Consider the following 15,408-nt stretch of genomic DNA (forward strand, 5'->3'; position numbering starts at 1 on the left):
ACCCCCAGCCTCGTTGTGGCCATCGGCCTATAAGCACCAGGCATCCATCAGTGGTTGGTCGGTCGATCTACTGGGAAATGGTGTAAAAGGGGGCGGGCATTAAAATTACTTAGACCTTTGGTCAGGTCGATCACTTATATATATCTATACTTCTAAACCGATGTCCTCCCGCACCAATTTATTGTGGCTGTTTCTTCCCCTCTTCGACCGATGGAGTCGTGCGCTTCACCTTCGTCTTAACCAGGTACACCAGACTAGTGGCCACTCCTAGCCCCGCAAGTCCAATTCCCATATACAGGGCCGCCCGATAGCCGAATAATTTGTCGTGGAAGTTTTTTCCTCCTCGGTTGACGTGCACCTCGACGGTTCCCGCGAAACCCAACCCCAAGGAGATGCTGTAGTTGACGACGGTGGTGACCAGCGACGCGGCGATGCCCTGGTGGTGGCGCTCGACGGCATCAGACAGCAGCACAGTGCTCGCTGGAAACGACATGTCCATCCCCCACGGAGTGACGACGAGGGACACGAACGTCAGGGCCCAGTAGGTCTGTCCGACCGGCGCGATGGCCAGGAACACAACACCCAGGGCGAAGGCGACCATGGAAATGAGCATGATCCATGCAGGGCGCAGGCGGCTCATGAGATATCCGGTGGTGAAGGCGGCGATCAGGCCGGAGATACACGGGGGAGCGAACTGCGCGGCGGACAGCAAGGGGGTGTTCCCCCGAATGTGCTCGAGGAAGAGCCAGAAGTAGTAAACCCAGATGCCGAAGCTACCCCAGCCGCAGGCCATGCAGCCCAGGACGTATAGGACGTCGAGGGACAAGGCATGCAGCGGGATGAGCGGGTGCGTGGCGACCCACAGCTCCCAGGTGAAGAAAAACGCCAGCAGCACGGCCCCGATGATGAGCACAACGTAGACGTAGACGGTAGTCCAGCCGGCCACGGGGCCCTGGTTCCAGGCGACGTTGACAAGGACGAGCCCGCCGACGCCGAGAGCGGCCCCTATGACGTCGAGCTGCTGGATCCAGTCCTTCACGGTGCGCGGGGGGTGCTCCGGTTCGTGGTAGATGTGAGGGATAACCATGCATCCCACGAGAGCGAAGATGGCGCAGGCGATGCCGCAGACCCAGAAGGTCCACGGCCACCAGGCCAGCTGGCTGAACAGGGCCGCGAACACGGCCCCGACGACGGCCCCGTTGGGCGCGGTCGCGCCGAACAGGGAGAAGACCATGTTCTTCTTGGTGCCCGGGGGGTACGTGGACCCCAGGATGGCGAGCGCATTGGGAAGCAGCATCGCCGGACCCAAGCCCTGCAGGGTACGGGCGAAAATGAAGAGGATGTGGTTGCTGTAGACACTGAGCCCGGCGACGATCGACCAGAGGGAAAACCAGGCGAAGCCAAGTATGAACACGGGGCGATAACCGATCAGGTCACCGCAGCGACCGAAAAACAGGATGAAGGTTCCCGAGGTCAGGGAATAGCCCGCTATGAACCAGCTGAGGATGCCATCGTTGTGGACGCCCAAATCCTCGCCGATGATGGTCAGCGGCGAGAGTGTACAGCCGAGCCCGGCCTGGGTCATGAACTGGGCCATGCACGCGATGAAGACAAAGACGGCCTCCCGCAGGGGGCCCATGCTTTTGACGGCGGGCAAGATCGACTGAGTCTGTTGCAAATCAAGGCCAGGACCGTCCCCTTGCCTATCTGTCTTGATGTCGGTCATCTTGGCGGCTGAGGCGTATCACTTAGATGAGGGGGGTTCAGTGTGAGCGAGTGCACGACAAAAGGACACGGCCAGAACTCTGACGAAGAGAGGGAAGCACCAATACCACCGGGAATTAATTCGCGTGCTGGGCCTGAGTACTATTAAATAATAAGATTGGGCCCGGTCCGCCCACGAGCCATGAAAAGGCTTGTCGACTGAGATGATGAGAAGCCGGCGGCAAGAACTGCACGATCACCAATCATTCACGGATTGGACCCACAAAACCTGATCAATCCTTATCAAATCCTGACGAAGCTCGAGATTCACCCGCATGACCAATCGGACAGCAATAATTCCCCCATAAGGCCCACTCGGTCGATAGACGCAATGGGTCTTGATTGGGGTTCGGATTGGTCACGACGGGAGGCTTTCCAGGGGCCACGGCCCCACTCCCACCACTTTTCCATTTCTTTCCACTGGCCTTTAAAGCTTCCGTCGGAATTTCCGTCGGGACTCGGGTTGAACTAAAGACTGTCCATGTTAGTTGAGTACCAACAGAATTGTTATGGAGAGATGGGTGAAATGCTGATATTGCGTCACATTGAGATGCCTTTTGACGATCAAGGTTGATCGTCCCTTGCAGGGAACCCATATAATGGCTATATCCGCAGGAGGCCGTTAGTATTGGGAATATCATCTCGCTTATATGAACTTGGCAAAAATCGAGGGTTTCTCGCCGTTTAACCAACTCAACACAAACGGATAGTTTCATTCAGGGTGGCAACGTTGCTGAGGGACGCGGAGTTCAACAGACTCCATCATCCGGGCAGTATGCTTTCCTACGACTGGCAGAGACGTCTACCATGACTTCCCCCGGACAATTGTCGGATGTTATGGCCTTGGGACCCCCAACCCTGTTACGATGCAATCTAGTTCAAAACAGTTCAATCCGGCTTAATTCCGCTGGAGTATCAAGAACATTGCCACGGCGGATCAACAAGATGAACAATATTTGATCTAAAAACGACCGAAAGACTGGCGAGGGCCAGCTTCGTGACAAGGACTGCTAACATGGTGGTTGTGTCACGGTCAGCATACCGGTCCCATCCAAGAATGTGAACTCCCTACCTCCCTGGGGCGGTGCTCCCAGCACCGCCAGTCTTTCGGATTCGCTAAGTCATTTCTCGATATGCTGCCGTTATACTGGAAAATCGTAGCCACGGTCGCCAGCCTGGGTGGGGCGAATGCCCTCGAGGGATCTCTGTCTTACCGGGCAAACGGAAACTACCAAAAGCACGCGCGGCTGGCCGTCGATGCCCTGCAGGGATGGTACAACACGTCGACGGGACTGTGGGACACCACAGGCTGGTGGAATGGCGCCAATTGCCTCACAGTGCTGGGCGATCTGGTGGCGGTTGATCCCTCGTCCCTGAATTCTAGTATCTCCGTCTTCAACAATACATGGACCCTGGCACCGAACTCTAAACCATCATCAGCACAGCGGACGGTAAGCCTGAAACTACAGACAGCCAACCCAGGCACTCAGCAAAGTGTCTCCACTGATGCATCCCCCGACTTCACCAACGCCATGTACGACGATGAGGGATGGTGGGCGCTCGCCTGGATCCAAGCATTCGACGTGACGCAGGACCGGCGATACCTGGATACGGCTGTCGATATCTTCACCGACATGATCACGGGCTGGGGCGCTACGTGCGGTGGACTGTGGTGGAACAAGCAGCACACGCAGAACGGGGCGATCGAGAACGAACTGTTCATTAGTGTGGCCGCCCATCTGGCACGACGGGTTCCAAAGCAGGCGGACGCCTTCCAGGACTGGGCGTTGAAGGCATGGCAGTGGTTCTCAGACAGTGGTCTCATCAACGACCAACACACCATCAACAACGGGCTGGATTTGTCGACCTGCACGAATGACCACGGCACAGTGTGGAGCTACAACCAAGGTGTCATCCTAGGGGCCCTCGTAGAGCTCTCCAAGCTCCAGTCCGACAAATCCTACCTGTCTACCGCTCGCCACATCGCCCTGGGTGGGATCCACGCGCTGAGCAACTCGGACGGTGTGCTGCAGGAATCGTGCGAGCCGGACTGCGGAGCCGATGGATCGCAGTTCAAAGGAGTCTTTATGCGCAACCTGATTCGACTGCATCAGGCAGCTCCTGACCGTGAGATCGAGTCCTTCCTTCAACGCAACGCGGACAGTATCTGGGATCGCGACCGTGACGAGGACAATCACCTCGGGATTCGCTGGTCCGGGCCTTTTGCTGTCGCCGACGCTTCCACCCATAGCTCAGCCTGCGATGCGTTTGTTGCCGCCGCGGCTCTCGACCAGATCCGGGGGTAATCGAAAGTAGTATCATCAGAATGGAGGGGTGGTTTGACATGGGGCGAGTCGACGCCGTGGTCGCGTGATTTTATAGATAGTTTGACGAGGTTTCTATAGGTTAAAATCGGCATTCAGCTTCACAGTATTCCAGACTTTTCATCATAATGATTGAATAGTGATGACTACTCGTTCAAAATCCAAGGGGCCTGGTCCGTAAATGTCGTGCGGTGTAGCAATGTAGCTGGTTGAACTGATGTAGTTGATCTATATATATATAGAAAACGCAGTGATTACACTGTCACTCAATCAACCAAAAAACCCTTGAAATATTCATCCACCCACTGCGCTGCTCCCGCTCCTTCCTCTGTACCCCAGTATCGAACAGCCCCGACATACCCATCCGGTCGGACAATAACGACCCCAGCCTTGTTCTCTGCCAACCCGCCCATCCACTTGGCCGTACAGTGTGACGTGTCACCACCGTCCAGATACAACGACCACCGACTCTTTTGCAACGCTTCAGGCAGATCCGCAATTTCAAAGGACGATTGGGGAGACCGCGTGACCAGGACATACGTCAGGATCTGGGACACCGGGGTGTATCTCTGGTGTTGGGCAAATGCGTCCGCTTCTGACTGTCCTCGCGGTTGGTTCTGATAGGACGCGTCGGCCTGAAGAGCCACCCGACCCAGAGATGAGGCTGTGTCCAGGTGCTGGCACAGCATTGTCAAGAAGGGTTGAGAGGAGTTAACGTCAGGAGCAAACAGATACAAGCGGAATTGTCCGAGCATAGGGATATCAAGCTGGATGTCCACCGGGTTGGCGTCAATATACCGGGTCACCCGGGCAGGAAGCATCAGGGCACCAGGACGGAGGGATGTGTTCGACGTCTCTGGAGAAGATCTTGTCAAGGTGCCAGACAGATACTCGGCACCCACTCCCGAGATAAACCGGATGTTGTCGTCAAAGTTCTTCGCCAGAGCGGCCTCTCCCTGGGCAAAAGCTTGACAGTGACCCGTGTCGAAATTGATAAGATCTCGGGCGATCTTGCGGCGCTCCTCCTCGTAAGTCGACAATAGGGCGGGCGATGCCAACCCACGTGAGACCAGGTTGATTTTCCAGGCGAGGTTGAAACTATCGTGCATGCTGGTGTTGGCGCCTTGCGCTGCGAGGGCCGAGTGGCAGTGTCCGGCCTATATCCGTCAGACACGTCATTTCGATCACAGGAGAGTAAACACACATCACCGGCGATGAACACTTGCAAGGCCGGGTCCGCAAAGTGTTTGGCCACGCGCTGGCCCACGACATAGTTCCCAAACCATTCTATCCCGTCAGCCTGTTGTCAGTCTTCGGGAAGGACCACACCTACCGATGTTTTTCCACTCAAGACGAAACGGATGCATGGCCTGCCTGGCGCGTTGGATCACGTACTCTGGTGTGGCTTTGGACTTGTCTACCCGTTCTCCATCCGTTGCGCTCAACTCGACATATAGTCGGGTCATGTTGCGCTCCCGGGGAATCCACAGGATGGAGCCTCCCTCGTGGGAACGGACGGCGACTTTGCTCCAGAGGTCGGGGAAGTCGGTGTCGATGACCCCTGGATCTGTCAGACCGGTGTCTGGGTAGGGGTAAATGGTACAGTCTCACCGTCGAGCACGCCCCAGGATGCGTTGGTCATCTCTCCCTCCAGCGGTGCATCTGGGATGAAGGTCCTAACCTTGGACCTCGCGCCATCACACCCGACAAGATAGTCTGCCCGTATTTTCTTAGTTGTCTTGTTGTTGAGGTCATCGTAGGACAAGATCAGTCCGCGACCACCAGACACACGCGCGCACGAGACGAACGAGCTGTTGCGAAGGACAGACACCCCGCGAGACTCGATATCGTCGATGAACACATCCTCCAGCATGCCCTGGTGTGCCAATAAGATATAGGGATCAGATGCGCCCACGAGGTGGTCCGGATAATGCGTTTGACGGCCTGTTCGTCGCAGGGGTTGATCGGGAGTGGATTCCTTGTCCGTTAGTGCCTGTCGAACGTCAGGAATGATTCTCGTACCCAAAAGGCAATATCATACACACGCGCCGCATTCTTCAACAACGGATCGGCTAGTTGCAGTTGTTTCAGTGTCTCGATCGTTTTGGGCTGGATGCCGTCGGCCTTTCCGGTGGATGTTTTGTCGGGTCGGTCATCGAGGATGGTTACGTCAATTCCAAAACGCACGAGATTGCATCTGATGCCATTAATTTAACAAAAAAGCCACGGTAGGGGGGTTGACGTACGCCAGCATCAACCCAGACGGTCCAGCACCGGCAATGAGCACCGTGGTGGCTGCATCGACCGCGCCGTCGTCGACGAATCCTTCGTGATCAGCACCGGGGGCCATGATCACTTCGTTCAACTCTAACGTTTCTAATTTCCGTTTCATCTAGTCTACCGGAGTGTAGAATATAAGTAAATCCGTGGAATGCGATTCGGAGATACGACACGATCCTCTCACAGGGTGGATGGGGTAGCCTCCCCCCACTTTTGAACAATCAATGATGTTTATTAAGTCTGCCGATCCTATCTACTACCATCGAGTGACACCCCCATCCACGACGATATCCTGCCCCGTCATGTAGGAACTGGCATCACTGGCCAAGAAGACACACGCCCCCATGATATCCTCCGGCTCGGCGATCCGTCCGTTCATCGTCTCGGATTTCCATCCCTCCAGGAGATGGGGAAACTGGTTCGTCAGCGCAGAAGTGGAGCGGGGGAACCGGTCACATACGGATGCAGTCATTTCGGTGCGCACGTAGCCGGGCGAGATGGAGTTGACACGGATATTCTACCAGATTAGCTGACAAATTGGGCGCATGGGGGGGTGTAGCTCACATATTCCGCTAGTTCTTTCGCGATGGCAGGACACATGCCTCGTACGGCCGCTTTAGACCCGCAGTATGCACTGCACAGCTGGCTGCGCACGGCGATGTGGCTCGCCATGCTGGCCACCAGCACAATACTGCCGTGCTTGGTTCCATTGGTGATCATCTGCCGGGCTGCCAGTTGGGCCGTGAAGTAGAGGCCCACAACGTTGACAGACAGCAGGCTCTGGTGCGCCTCGTAGGTAAACTCCAGGAAAGACAGATGGCGGTTGATGCCGGCACACGGCACGCAGATATCGAGCGCGTTGTTGAAGTCGGCCTGGAATTGCTGGAATCCTGCCGCGAGGGAGGATTCGGAGGAGACGTCCACCCTGTGCGATCAGCTACCGCTCGCCTGCACGCGACGCACATACCTACTTGTAATAGGCCGTTCGCACACCACATGTCTTTTCAATGGCATGAAATTGGGCTTCCGGCTCGACCATGTCAAAGATGGCCACGTTGGCGCCGGCTTCTGCTAGCCCTTGCGCAAAGGCGAGACCGCATCCCCGGGCGCCGCCGGTGACGAGGGCTGTTCTTCCTTGGAGAGAAAACTACGGAGTCAGCGGGGGAAGTTTGGGTAGCATGGAGACATACTCGAGACATGGTAAGCGTAAGAAAAATGCGATGCGTTGGACTTGTTGGTATTTGGAACCTCAGCTAAGCCATCATTTATGCCTGCAGCGACATCCCCGCCGTTCTGCAGGAGGCAAACAACCCCCATCTTTGGACTATCGATACATGGTGCCAATCGATAAAAGCGATAATTAGACTAACATAAAGGCCCTTCGATCGGACTGTCTGTCATCACACACTGCGATCTTCCCCACCATGGCACCACGCATCCACATCAAACAACAGGAGGTCCGCGACGAGGCCTGCCGGCTCCAGGTATGATAACCTCCTTTCCATCCCCGCGGAGGACCGACTAACAGCAGTAGGTCGTCATTATTGGAGCGGGCCTCGCAGGCCTGGGAACAGCCATCAGCTGCGCATTGGCCGGCCACGCTGTGCAAGTCCTCGAAGTCGCTCCAGAGATCAAAGAAATTGGCGCTGGCATCCAGATCCTCCCAAATAGCTCGCGAGTGCTACAACACTGGGGTCTGGAGAAAGCTCTTACCCCACACATGACCGCTCCTACCGTGTGCAACTTCGTCGGCTGGAAGGGCAATATGATCTCGTCGCTAGACTTCGCCGAGTCCGAACGGGGATACCCGGGGTGCTGGTACCGCGACTTCCACCGCGCCGATCTACACCGATGTTTGGTTGACCGCGCGGTAGAGCTGGGCGTGGAGATTATTTGCAATGCGAAGATCATCGACATCATCGTGAGCCCCGATGGGGCGAGTTCGGCGGCGGTCGCGGAAGACGGGCGAAGGTGGCCCGGGGACTTGGTGATTGGGGCTGACGGCGTGTTTGGCAAACTGACCGAGTCACTTCTCGGAAGAAGTGATCCGCCAGTCAAGACCGGCGACCTGGCGTACCGGCTGCTGCTGTCGACGGAGGAGATGCGCAAGGACCCAGAGCTGGAGCCGCTGGTGACGAGCCCGCAGGTAAATTACTGGCTGGGGCCGGATGCCCATGCAGGTATGTCTTCTTGATATTACGGACGGCGGGAATGCTGATCAGACAGTTAACTACGTGCTTCGCAACGGAGAGTTGTTCAACATGGTGCTCTTGGTGCCAGACGACATCCCCGAGGAGTCGCTCGCCTCGACGGTCGAGGGCAATGTGCAGGAGATGTGTGCACTGTTCGAGGGGTGGGATCCACGGTAGGCTCTCCCTGCACAGTGTCGAACGCGGGTCTAATAGGGTAGAATTGAGAAACTGCTGAAACTGTGCCAATCGGTGCACAAATGGCGACTGTGTATCCGGTTCGGCGACTACGACTGGACACATCCCTCCGGCTCGTGGGTGATGGTAGGCGACGCCGTACACGCGACGCTGCCGTATCTCGCGTCAGGGTAAGCGCTCTTCACAACGAACCCAGCAGCGACTAATACATGACCAGAGCCGGAATGGCCTTCGAAGACGCCGCCGTCCTCGGCGAATGTCTCTCGCGACTGCCCAACGACCCGTCCATCTCCAAATCGTCCGCCTCCTTCATCGCCCAAAAGTGTCACGCGCTCGACGTATTCCAGAAATGCCGCAAGGCACGCACGAAGATGGTTGTTGAAAGGGGGAACCTGCAGCAGTATTTCTATCATCTCCACGATGGAGAGGAGCAGCGTCAGCGCGACGCCAAGATGCAGATGGTTCCGACACCGGAAGGGGAGGCCCTAGCCTGGCGAGATCCTGGGCTGGCTCCGAAGCTGTTGGGATATGACCATATTGCGGATGTAGGTTCCATCTGGGCAGAGATGGTCGTGCAGAGCTAATGGACGCAGGTCGATCGTAACTGGGGGATGAGAGTGGGAGGCGCGACAGACGGGGTGTTCTCTCGACTATAGGGAGTTAGTATTCGTTGTATCTACATATCATATGGAGGATGGATAATAAAGATGTAAAAAATTTGAAAAAGAATATGCGGAATTTCATTCATCATTATCACGTCGTAGCCATAATATATCAGTCTTTTCATGCAATCAACCCGGCGACCAGCACCGGTGGAAACAAAAGAAAGAGAACAAAAGAAAGAGAACAAAGGAAAGACAACGAATGTACACCTGGAGCTACCATGCAATCTATCCACTATGCAACATCTACTATGCAATACCCCAGTCGATAGTCATACAGTCACGGCACTCAGACCGGGAATCGAACGCCGGTGCGCTCGGTGCAGCGCGGCTGGGACAAGATCCGAGGCAACATCCGGGCCTTGGGGTCCTGGTTGTATCGCAGCCGGTCACGCTTGAGGTTGAACAGCTTGATCATGCAGGTCATGGCCTGGTCCTCGGACAGCTGCACGGGCGGCAACGGGGTGCCGTCGAGCGGAATGTCACGTACGGCGGCCGAGACCATCCACCTAGCCAGGAGTTTGATGTCCCGTGCGTTGCTCCAGCAGGGGAACATGGAAAGGACCTGGACGGCACGCGTAAACTCGCGGTGGCTCTGGACCTGCGTGTCGATGAGATACGGCCGCGGCGTGGGGATGTGTTCATCCAGGTAGCGGTCGAGCAGACGCAGACACTCGCGCGGCGTCGGGCAGCGGAAGATGATCTCCTCCTGGAAGAGCCCAGACAGGCGCGGCCGGTTGGCGAGCAGGTGGTCCATCTCAGATGGCGGACCCGCCAGGATAACCACCGTGTGGCCTGCGTAGCGGGGAAGAAGATAGATCAACTCATCCATGGCCTGGAGGGCGGAATCGTTCTCGGTCAAGCGGTGGGCGTCGTCGACGAAGAGCACCTTGCCGCGGCTGGCTTCTAGCTGGGACCGCGTTCGCAGTGAGGAGTGGCCGGCTTGCGACGAGATGAGGTCGGCGACGGAGCAGTCGATTAGCTCGTCGCTGTCTAAGACGCCCATCTTGTAGTAGAGAGTGCCGAGCTGACTCGCGACGGTCTTCTTGCCGCTGCCTAAGTGGTGTTAGAATGGGTATTGTATAGGAACGGGGCGTTTACTTACCACTTCCTCCCTTGAAGACCAACGTGCACGGGACCCGTTTCCCCGGGTCTTGCCCCTGCAGCCAGGCGGTCTTCATCTCGCGATGGTACCGCTTCAGCACGGAGGTGATCTCGTCCGGGACGATGGTGTGGCGCAGCTCCTCGCGGAAGGACAGGGCCGCCCCGCCGCCGATGGAACCGGCGTCGAAGTCCTCCGCCTCGAGCACGCGGTCAAGCGTGGCGCCGGCGGGGGGCGCCTGGGCGCGGCGCGCCTCGTAGTGGTGGTGGGCAACGAGCAGTAGGCGGTCGACGGCACGGGCATTGTCGAAGTCCCTTCGCATGCGGGCGCTGATGAGGATGTCGATGGCGGCCTGGAAGGCATCCGGCGTAGTGTCGACGCCCTGGTCTTGCAGCTTGTTCTGGAGCAGCTGCTCGAGCTCTTCCTGGGTGAAGCTCTGGAAAGGGATGAGGTGCTGCTCGAAACGGGTCGCCTGCTTGATGGAGTCCGGCAAGGCGGCAATGGCGGCCGAGTCGCCCAGCAGGATGATGCAGCGATTTTCGTAGCTTGAGGACATTTCGGCGGCGAGGATGTCGATGACCGCACTGTCGGGGGTGCCGTCTCCGGAGATGTCGAGGATCAGCGCCTGTCCTTCGGGGGCGAGCCCGGCGTGGGGGGCCGGTCGGGGGAGCGATGACAGGTGATGGATGTTGACTGGATGGTTAGCATAATTGGCGTCGACAGGGGAAAGAGTAATAGTCACCTTCATCGCTGCTTAGAAGCCCCATCTCATACAAGATGTGCGCATACAGCGTCGCGGCGGTCTTCTTGCCCGTGCCGACAGGCCCCGCGAAGATGCGGTGCAGTCGCATCGGAAGACGGCGCTGGTTGCGTGTCTCGCGCCAGTAATTCTCGTCGGCGGTGTCAACGACCTCGCGAATGGACGTCTTGACAGCGTCTTGGCCGACGAGGGCGTGCAGCTGGGCCCACGACTCGCTGCGCTCCTTGACGTCACCCGGGCTGGGGCCCAGGAGATCCTCACGGGAGAAGAAGAAGTAGTCGACCTCGTCCACCCCGTTGTCACGCTGCTCCATCAGGCACTGGACCTGCCGATGGGCGATGGTCTTGACGAGCTCCCGAACAGCGTAGACGTTGGTGAAGCCCTTGCGGCCGCGTCCGCGGGCCAGCCGGCGGGCGGCGGCTTGCAAATAAGGCCCGTCGACGCCACCCTCGAGCTGCATGCGGTCGTGATACTCCTCGCTGATGCGGCGACTGAGCAAGGCTTGTAGGTCCGGGCGGTCGAAGTCGTCGAAGGTGATGGTGCTGCAGATGCGGCGGTGGATGCGGGCGTGCTCCTTGAAGAAGGTGTCCAGGTCGTCGGAATCGCCGGTAAAAATGACCACAATGCGCCCGGTGGGTCGCTCCATGGCGTCGGCGATTGCGTCGACGATCTGTCGGTGCGTCTTCAGACGCTTCGACAAACCGCGGGGGTGGTCGATGATGAGGGCGCCGGCCGTGCGGGCGGCCGGGGCGACGTCGACAACGCTCTGCAGCAGCTGCTGCGTGCCTCTCACGCCCAGCGCGATCAGCTCGTTGCCAGACGTCTGGCGGATAGTCTCGGTGTCGGATATGTCGATGGAGAACAGCATGCGGGCGTAAATCCCCGCGATGGTCGTCTTCCCCGTGCCAGGATTGCCCTGCAGGGCGATGCTATACCCCTCGTTGCGGGGATCCCGACCATGGCGGCGGCAGATCTGGACCCAGCTCTGCACGCCCTGGAGCTGGCGCTTGACGTTCTCTAGGCCGACGAGGGCGGACATCTCCCCGGTAGCCCGCTGGCCGACCATCTCGCGGTCCTCAGCCTCGCGCTCAGGCGCACGACGGGCATTGACGGCGGGCAGCAACGGGCTCTTAGTCGTCGTCTGGGTAGACGCGGTCTGCTGTGTCCGGGCCGGTGGTGTCGACGGTGACGGTGACGGTGACGGCGACGACCACAGACTGGAGAAGAAGAAAGGGAATCGGGAGGAGGAAGACTGGCGAGAGGCAGAGCACTCCATTCTCCGACACGGACAGAGCTGAGCCAGGAACGAGCGGAGGGTGGAGATCATAAGGTGGATATCGCGATGGGGGCGGGGGACGTGGGGATGGTAGATGGAATCTGTCAAAGAGTTCCAGATGGGATCAAGTAGATTTACAATGTCTGTTGAAGATAGAGGATTTCATTCCATATTCCTTCCCATCCTGGTGAGCTGCTCTCTTATACACCAGCCAGCCTGGCAGCGGCCGCAGAAATCGCCGACGTGCTGAACGACGATGGGCCATGGCACTGCCAGTTCAGTCGCGAGAACCGAGGGAAACCTAGACCAAGCCAGCTGCATTACCAGAAGAGCCGACAAGAGAGTTGGGAGTCGAACGCTCCACCGTTGGATCGACCGAAGAGGGCCAAGGACCTATCAAGGCACGACAGGTACAATCGGGACCAAAAATGAGGCCATACACCGCTCTTTCGGTGGATCCCAGGCTTCTTAGTCAGAGATCGCATCTCCCAGTCTCTGTCCCTGATTGCTCTCCCATGTGAGCTCCGCCCTGGCAGGAGGGTCTCCGCATCGTCAGGCTGGTGGGTTGGTTGGCAGATCTGAATCTGAAACGCTGTCAAGTGCCTGACTCGAGCCCTGAAACAGGGAAGACAGAGAGGGGCAGAGAGCATCGACCACCCCATCTGTTGTCTCTGCTATTTTCGTGCCCTGACATCATTCCTCCTGGGATGTCGAGGATGCAGAGCTGTCGGAAAATGAGTCACTGTCCAGTTGACCAGACAGAAAGCATCGATGCCACTTGCCACGTCGTGATTCGCCGACGGATGATCGCCCAACGCGCCACGTTCGGCCTGTCAACGCCGTCCACTGCCTGACTGGTGAGATAATTCTGAGTTAGGGTCGATAGCAGGATAACAATGAGCTAACATAAAAAAAAATAAAATAAAAAGAGCAAATGAGGGACCGTTCGTGCCTGATTGGTGGTGGGGAGATCCCCAGGATAGGCATGCAGACCCGGATAGGGCGACCACGCCTCGAGTTCCGGAAATCCATGGAGATGCCTACAGAGTGATGCAGATGCCGGGAGAAAGGAGAAGGGGATAACCTGGTCTCTCACAGCGTCCACGTGGAATGGTGGCAAGATGTCCGATCGAGTCTCCCAACGGAGCCTGACGACATACAGCTACAATACACAGAGGCCCTGATGGGCTGATGAAGACCCATGATTCCATTGAACAATCTAACGCCTGATTCTATTCCAGTCCATTCGGTCCGATTCACTGCGATCGAGTCCAACGAGAGCATACTGCGTAGCGTCCAGGCACACATGGTCCGACCGTGCCTACATTTTAGTCGAACGGGCCTTCCCCCCAAATCCAAACAAATAGGCACCCACTTTGCGCATCTGAATCTCCTCTGCGCCCTCGGTAATGCGGTACCGGCGGAAGTGGCGATAGATGTGCTCGAAAGGGTAGTGTCGCGAGTATCCGTCGCCGCCGTGGATCTGTCGTCAGCATGCGAGTCAGCGTGAGAAGTCACAAACAAGGAGGAAGTAAACAGAAGATGAATCAATGAAGCAGAACAGGGAGATGAAGGAAAATAAGAAAAAATACCTGAATCGCTCGATCGGCCGCCTGGCAGCACAGTCGGTTCGCCCAGTAATTACACATGGCCACCCTGTCGCTCAGCGTCCGCTCAATCTGCACCCACGGCCACCGCACCCCAGACGCCACCACGCGGTCCATCTGCCAACTCGTCTGGAGAATGAGCAGCCGCAGCATCTCCACCTGCGTCATCAGCTCGACGACGGGAAACTGGATAGCCTGGTGGTCCGCTAGCCGGCGACCCTCGCCCCAGATCTGGCGACCCTGCGCCCGCTCGATGCTGCGCTCCAGGCAGTATTTGGCCGCCCCACACGAGCTGGCCGCCTGGCGGATGCGGTTCTCGTGGACAAAGGTCTGCGCGATCGCGAGTCCATGTCCCAGTTGCCCGATCACCGCCGACGCGGGCACCCGCACGCCCTCGAGTGCGATGGTCGCATGATCCGTGGGCATGTTGAAGGTCCACTCGAAACTGACGGTCCGCACTCCCGGGGTGTCGCGAGGGATAAGAAAGGCCGTTATGCCGCGGGCGGACCCCGGTTCTCCCGATGTGCGCGCGAAGACGATCAGATGAGTGCAGTGGTGCGCGCCGGTCTGCCACTTCTTGCGCCCGTTGATCTCGAAGCCGCCATCGGGAGTCGGGGTCGCCGCGGTCGACAGGAAAGTGGCATCGCTGCCGTGGTCCGGCTCGGTGAGGCCGAAGGTGGCACGAAATTCGCCGCGCAGGCGCTGCGGGATGAGGGTGCGACGCTGCTCGGCGGATCCGAAATGGTGGAGCATCAGCACGTCCGGGAAGTTACCCACCACGCTGTGCTCGTTTTGCAGGTCGTTGGCGAGGCCGATGCCGCCCCCGTAAACCGGATGCGACGCCATGTGGAAGCGCGTGGCCGTCATCCAGACATTGCTTTCGGGATGACCCTGGCCGCCGTAGCCCGTGGGGAGGGCGAAGCGGAAGAAACCCGCTTCGTCAGCGAGCTGACGCGCCTGGGAGAGGAGCTGTTCCCATTCCGCGGTCGGCAGTCCCCCGTTGGACAAATCGGTGCGGGCGAACTCGCGACGATGGTCGAAGAAGCGGTTGTTGTCGTCGGCGTGTTGGAGAGGGAGGATCTTCTCGTTGATGAAGGCATCCAAGGACCCGAGGTGCGCCACTAGGTCGGGAGGGAGATCGAAATTCATGATACGATGGATGGAGATGAAGCGATGGTGTAAATGAGAGGTCAAGTGGCCGAGAGGGGGATAAGAAGTGGAGGTGGAGATGTAGTGGAGATGAAGC

The 15,408-nt window shown here is 57.9% G+C and overlaps 6 protein-coding genes across 6 annotated transcripts; 2 read left to right on the top strand and 4 right to left on the bottom strand.

Annotated features, from left to right (window-relative positions):
• Window positions 1-149: 149 nt before the first annotated feature.
• BDW47DRAFT_36466 (MFS transporter) lies at window positions 150-1,862 on the bottom strand. Its single transcript, XM_024818828.1, has one exon. It carries the CDS (start codon window positions 1,724-1,726, stop codon window positions 179-181), a length of 1,548 nt encoding a protein of 515 aa, XP_024671502.1. The 5' UTR covers window positions 1,727-1,862; the 3' UTR covers window positions 150-178.
• A 501-nt stretch (window positions 1,863-2,363) lies between these two features.
• BDW47DRAFT_131963 (putative glycosyl hydrolase) lies at window positions 2,364-4,070 on the top strand (the record flags this gene model as incomplete). Its single annotated transcript, XM_024817440.1, has 2 exons — window positions 2,364-2,385; window positions 2,926-4,070. The coding sequence occupies 2 exons, from the start codon at window positions 2,364-2,366 to the stop codon at window positions 4,068-4,070; spliced, it is 1,167 nt and encodes a 388-aa protein (XP_024671503.1).
• Window positions 4,071-4,354: 284 nt separating this feature from the next.
• BDW47DRAFT_117913 (FAD binding domain-containing protein) lies at window positions 4,355-7,567 on the bottom strand (the record flags this gene model as incomplete). Its single annotated transcript, XM_024815141.1, has 11 exons — window positions 4,355-5,245; window positions 5,293-5,375; window positions 5,422-5,649; window positions 5,700-6,066; window positions 6,111-6,285; window positions 6,335-6,464; window positions 6,681-6,783; window positions 6,933-7,088; window positions 7,131-7,293; window positions 7,340-7,493; window positions 7,555-7,567. The coding sequence occupies 11 exons, from the start codon at window positions 7,565-7,567 to the stop codon at window positions 4,355-4,357; spliced, it is 2,463 nt and encodes an 820-aa protein (XP_024671504.1).
• A 225-nt stretch (window positions 7,568-7,792) lies between these two features.
• BDW47DRAFT_126196 (FAD/NAD(P)-binding domain-containing protein) lies at window positions 7,793-9,411 on the top strand (the record flags this gene model as incomplete). Its single annotated transcript, XM_024816514.1, has 6 exons — window positions 7,793-7,852; window positions 7,903-8,548; window positions 8,595-8,733; window positions 8,779-8,925; window positions 8,973-9,300; window positions 9,349-9,411. 6 exons carry the CDS (start codon window positions 7,793-7,795, stop codon window positions 9,409-9,411), a joined length of 1,383 nt encoding a protein of 460 aa, XP_024671505.1.
• Window positions 9,412-9,706: 295 nt separating this feature from the next.
• On the bottom strand, window positions 9,707-12,555 carry GbpA (the record flags this gene model as incomplete). The annotated part of the gene is made up of 3 exons (XM_024816515.1): window positions 9,707-10,473; window positions 10,523-11,212; window positions 11,262-12,555. The coding sequence occupies 3 exons, from the start codon at window positions 12,553-12,555 to the stop codon at window positions 9,707-9,709; spliced, it is 2,751 nt and encodes a 916-aa protein (XP_024671506.1).
• A 1,321-nt stretch (window positions 12,556-13,876) lies between these two features.
• Window positions 13,877-15,311, bottom strand: BDW47DRAFT_126198 (acyl-CoA dehydrogenase family protein; the record flags this gene model as incomplete). Its single annotated transcript, XM_024816516.1, has 2 exons — window positions 13,877-14,038; window positions 14,148-15,311. The coding sequence occupies 2 exons, from the start codon at window positions 15,309-15,311 to the stop codon at window positions 13,877-13,879; spliced, it is 1,326 nt and encodes a 441-aa protein (XP_024671507.1).
• Window positions 15,312-15,408: the final 97 nt, after the last annotated feature.

The sequence above is a fragment of the Aspergillus candidus genome, assembly GCF_002847045.1.
Source record: "Aspergillus candidus strain CBS 102.13 unplaced genomic scaffold BDW47scaffold_26, whole genome shotgun sequence".
Lineage (NCBI taxonomy): Eukaryota > Fungi > Ascomycota > Eurotiomycetes > Eurotiales > Aspergillaceae > Aspergillus > Aspergillus candidus.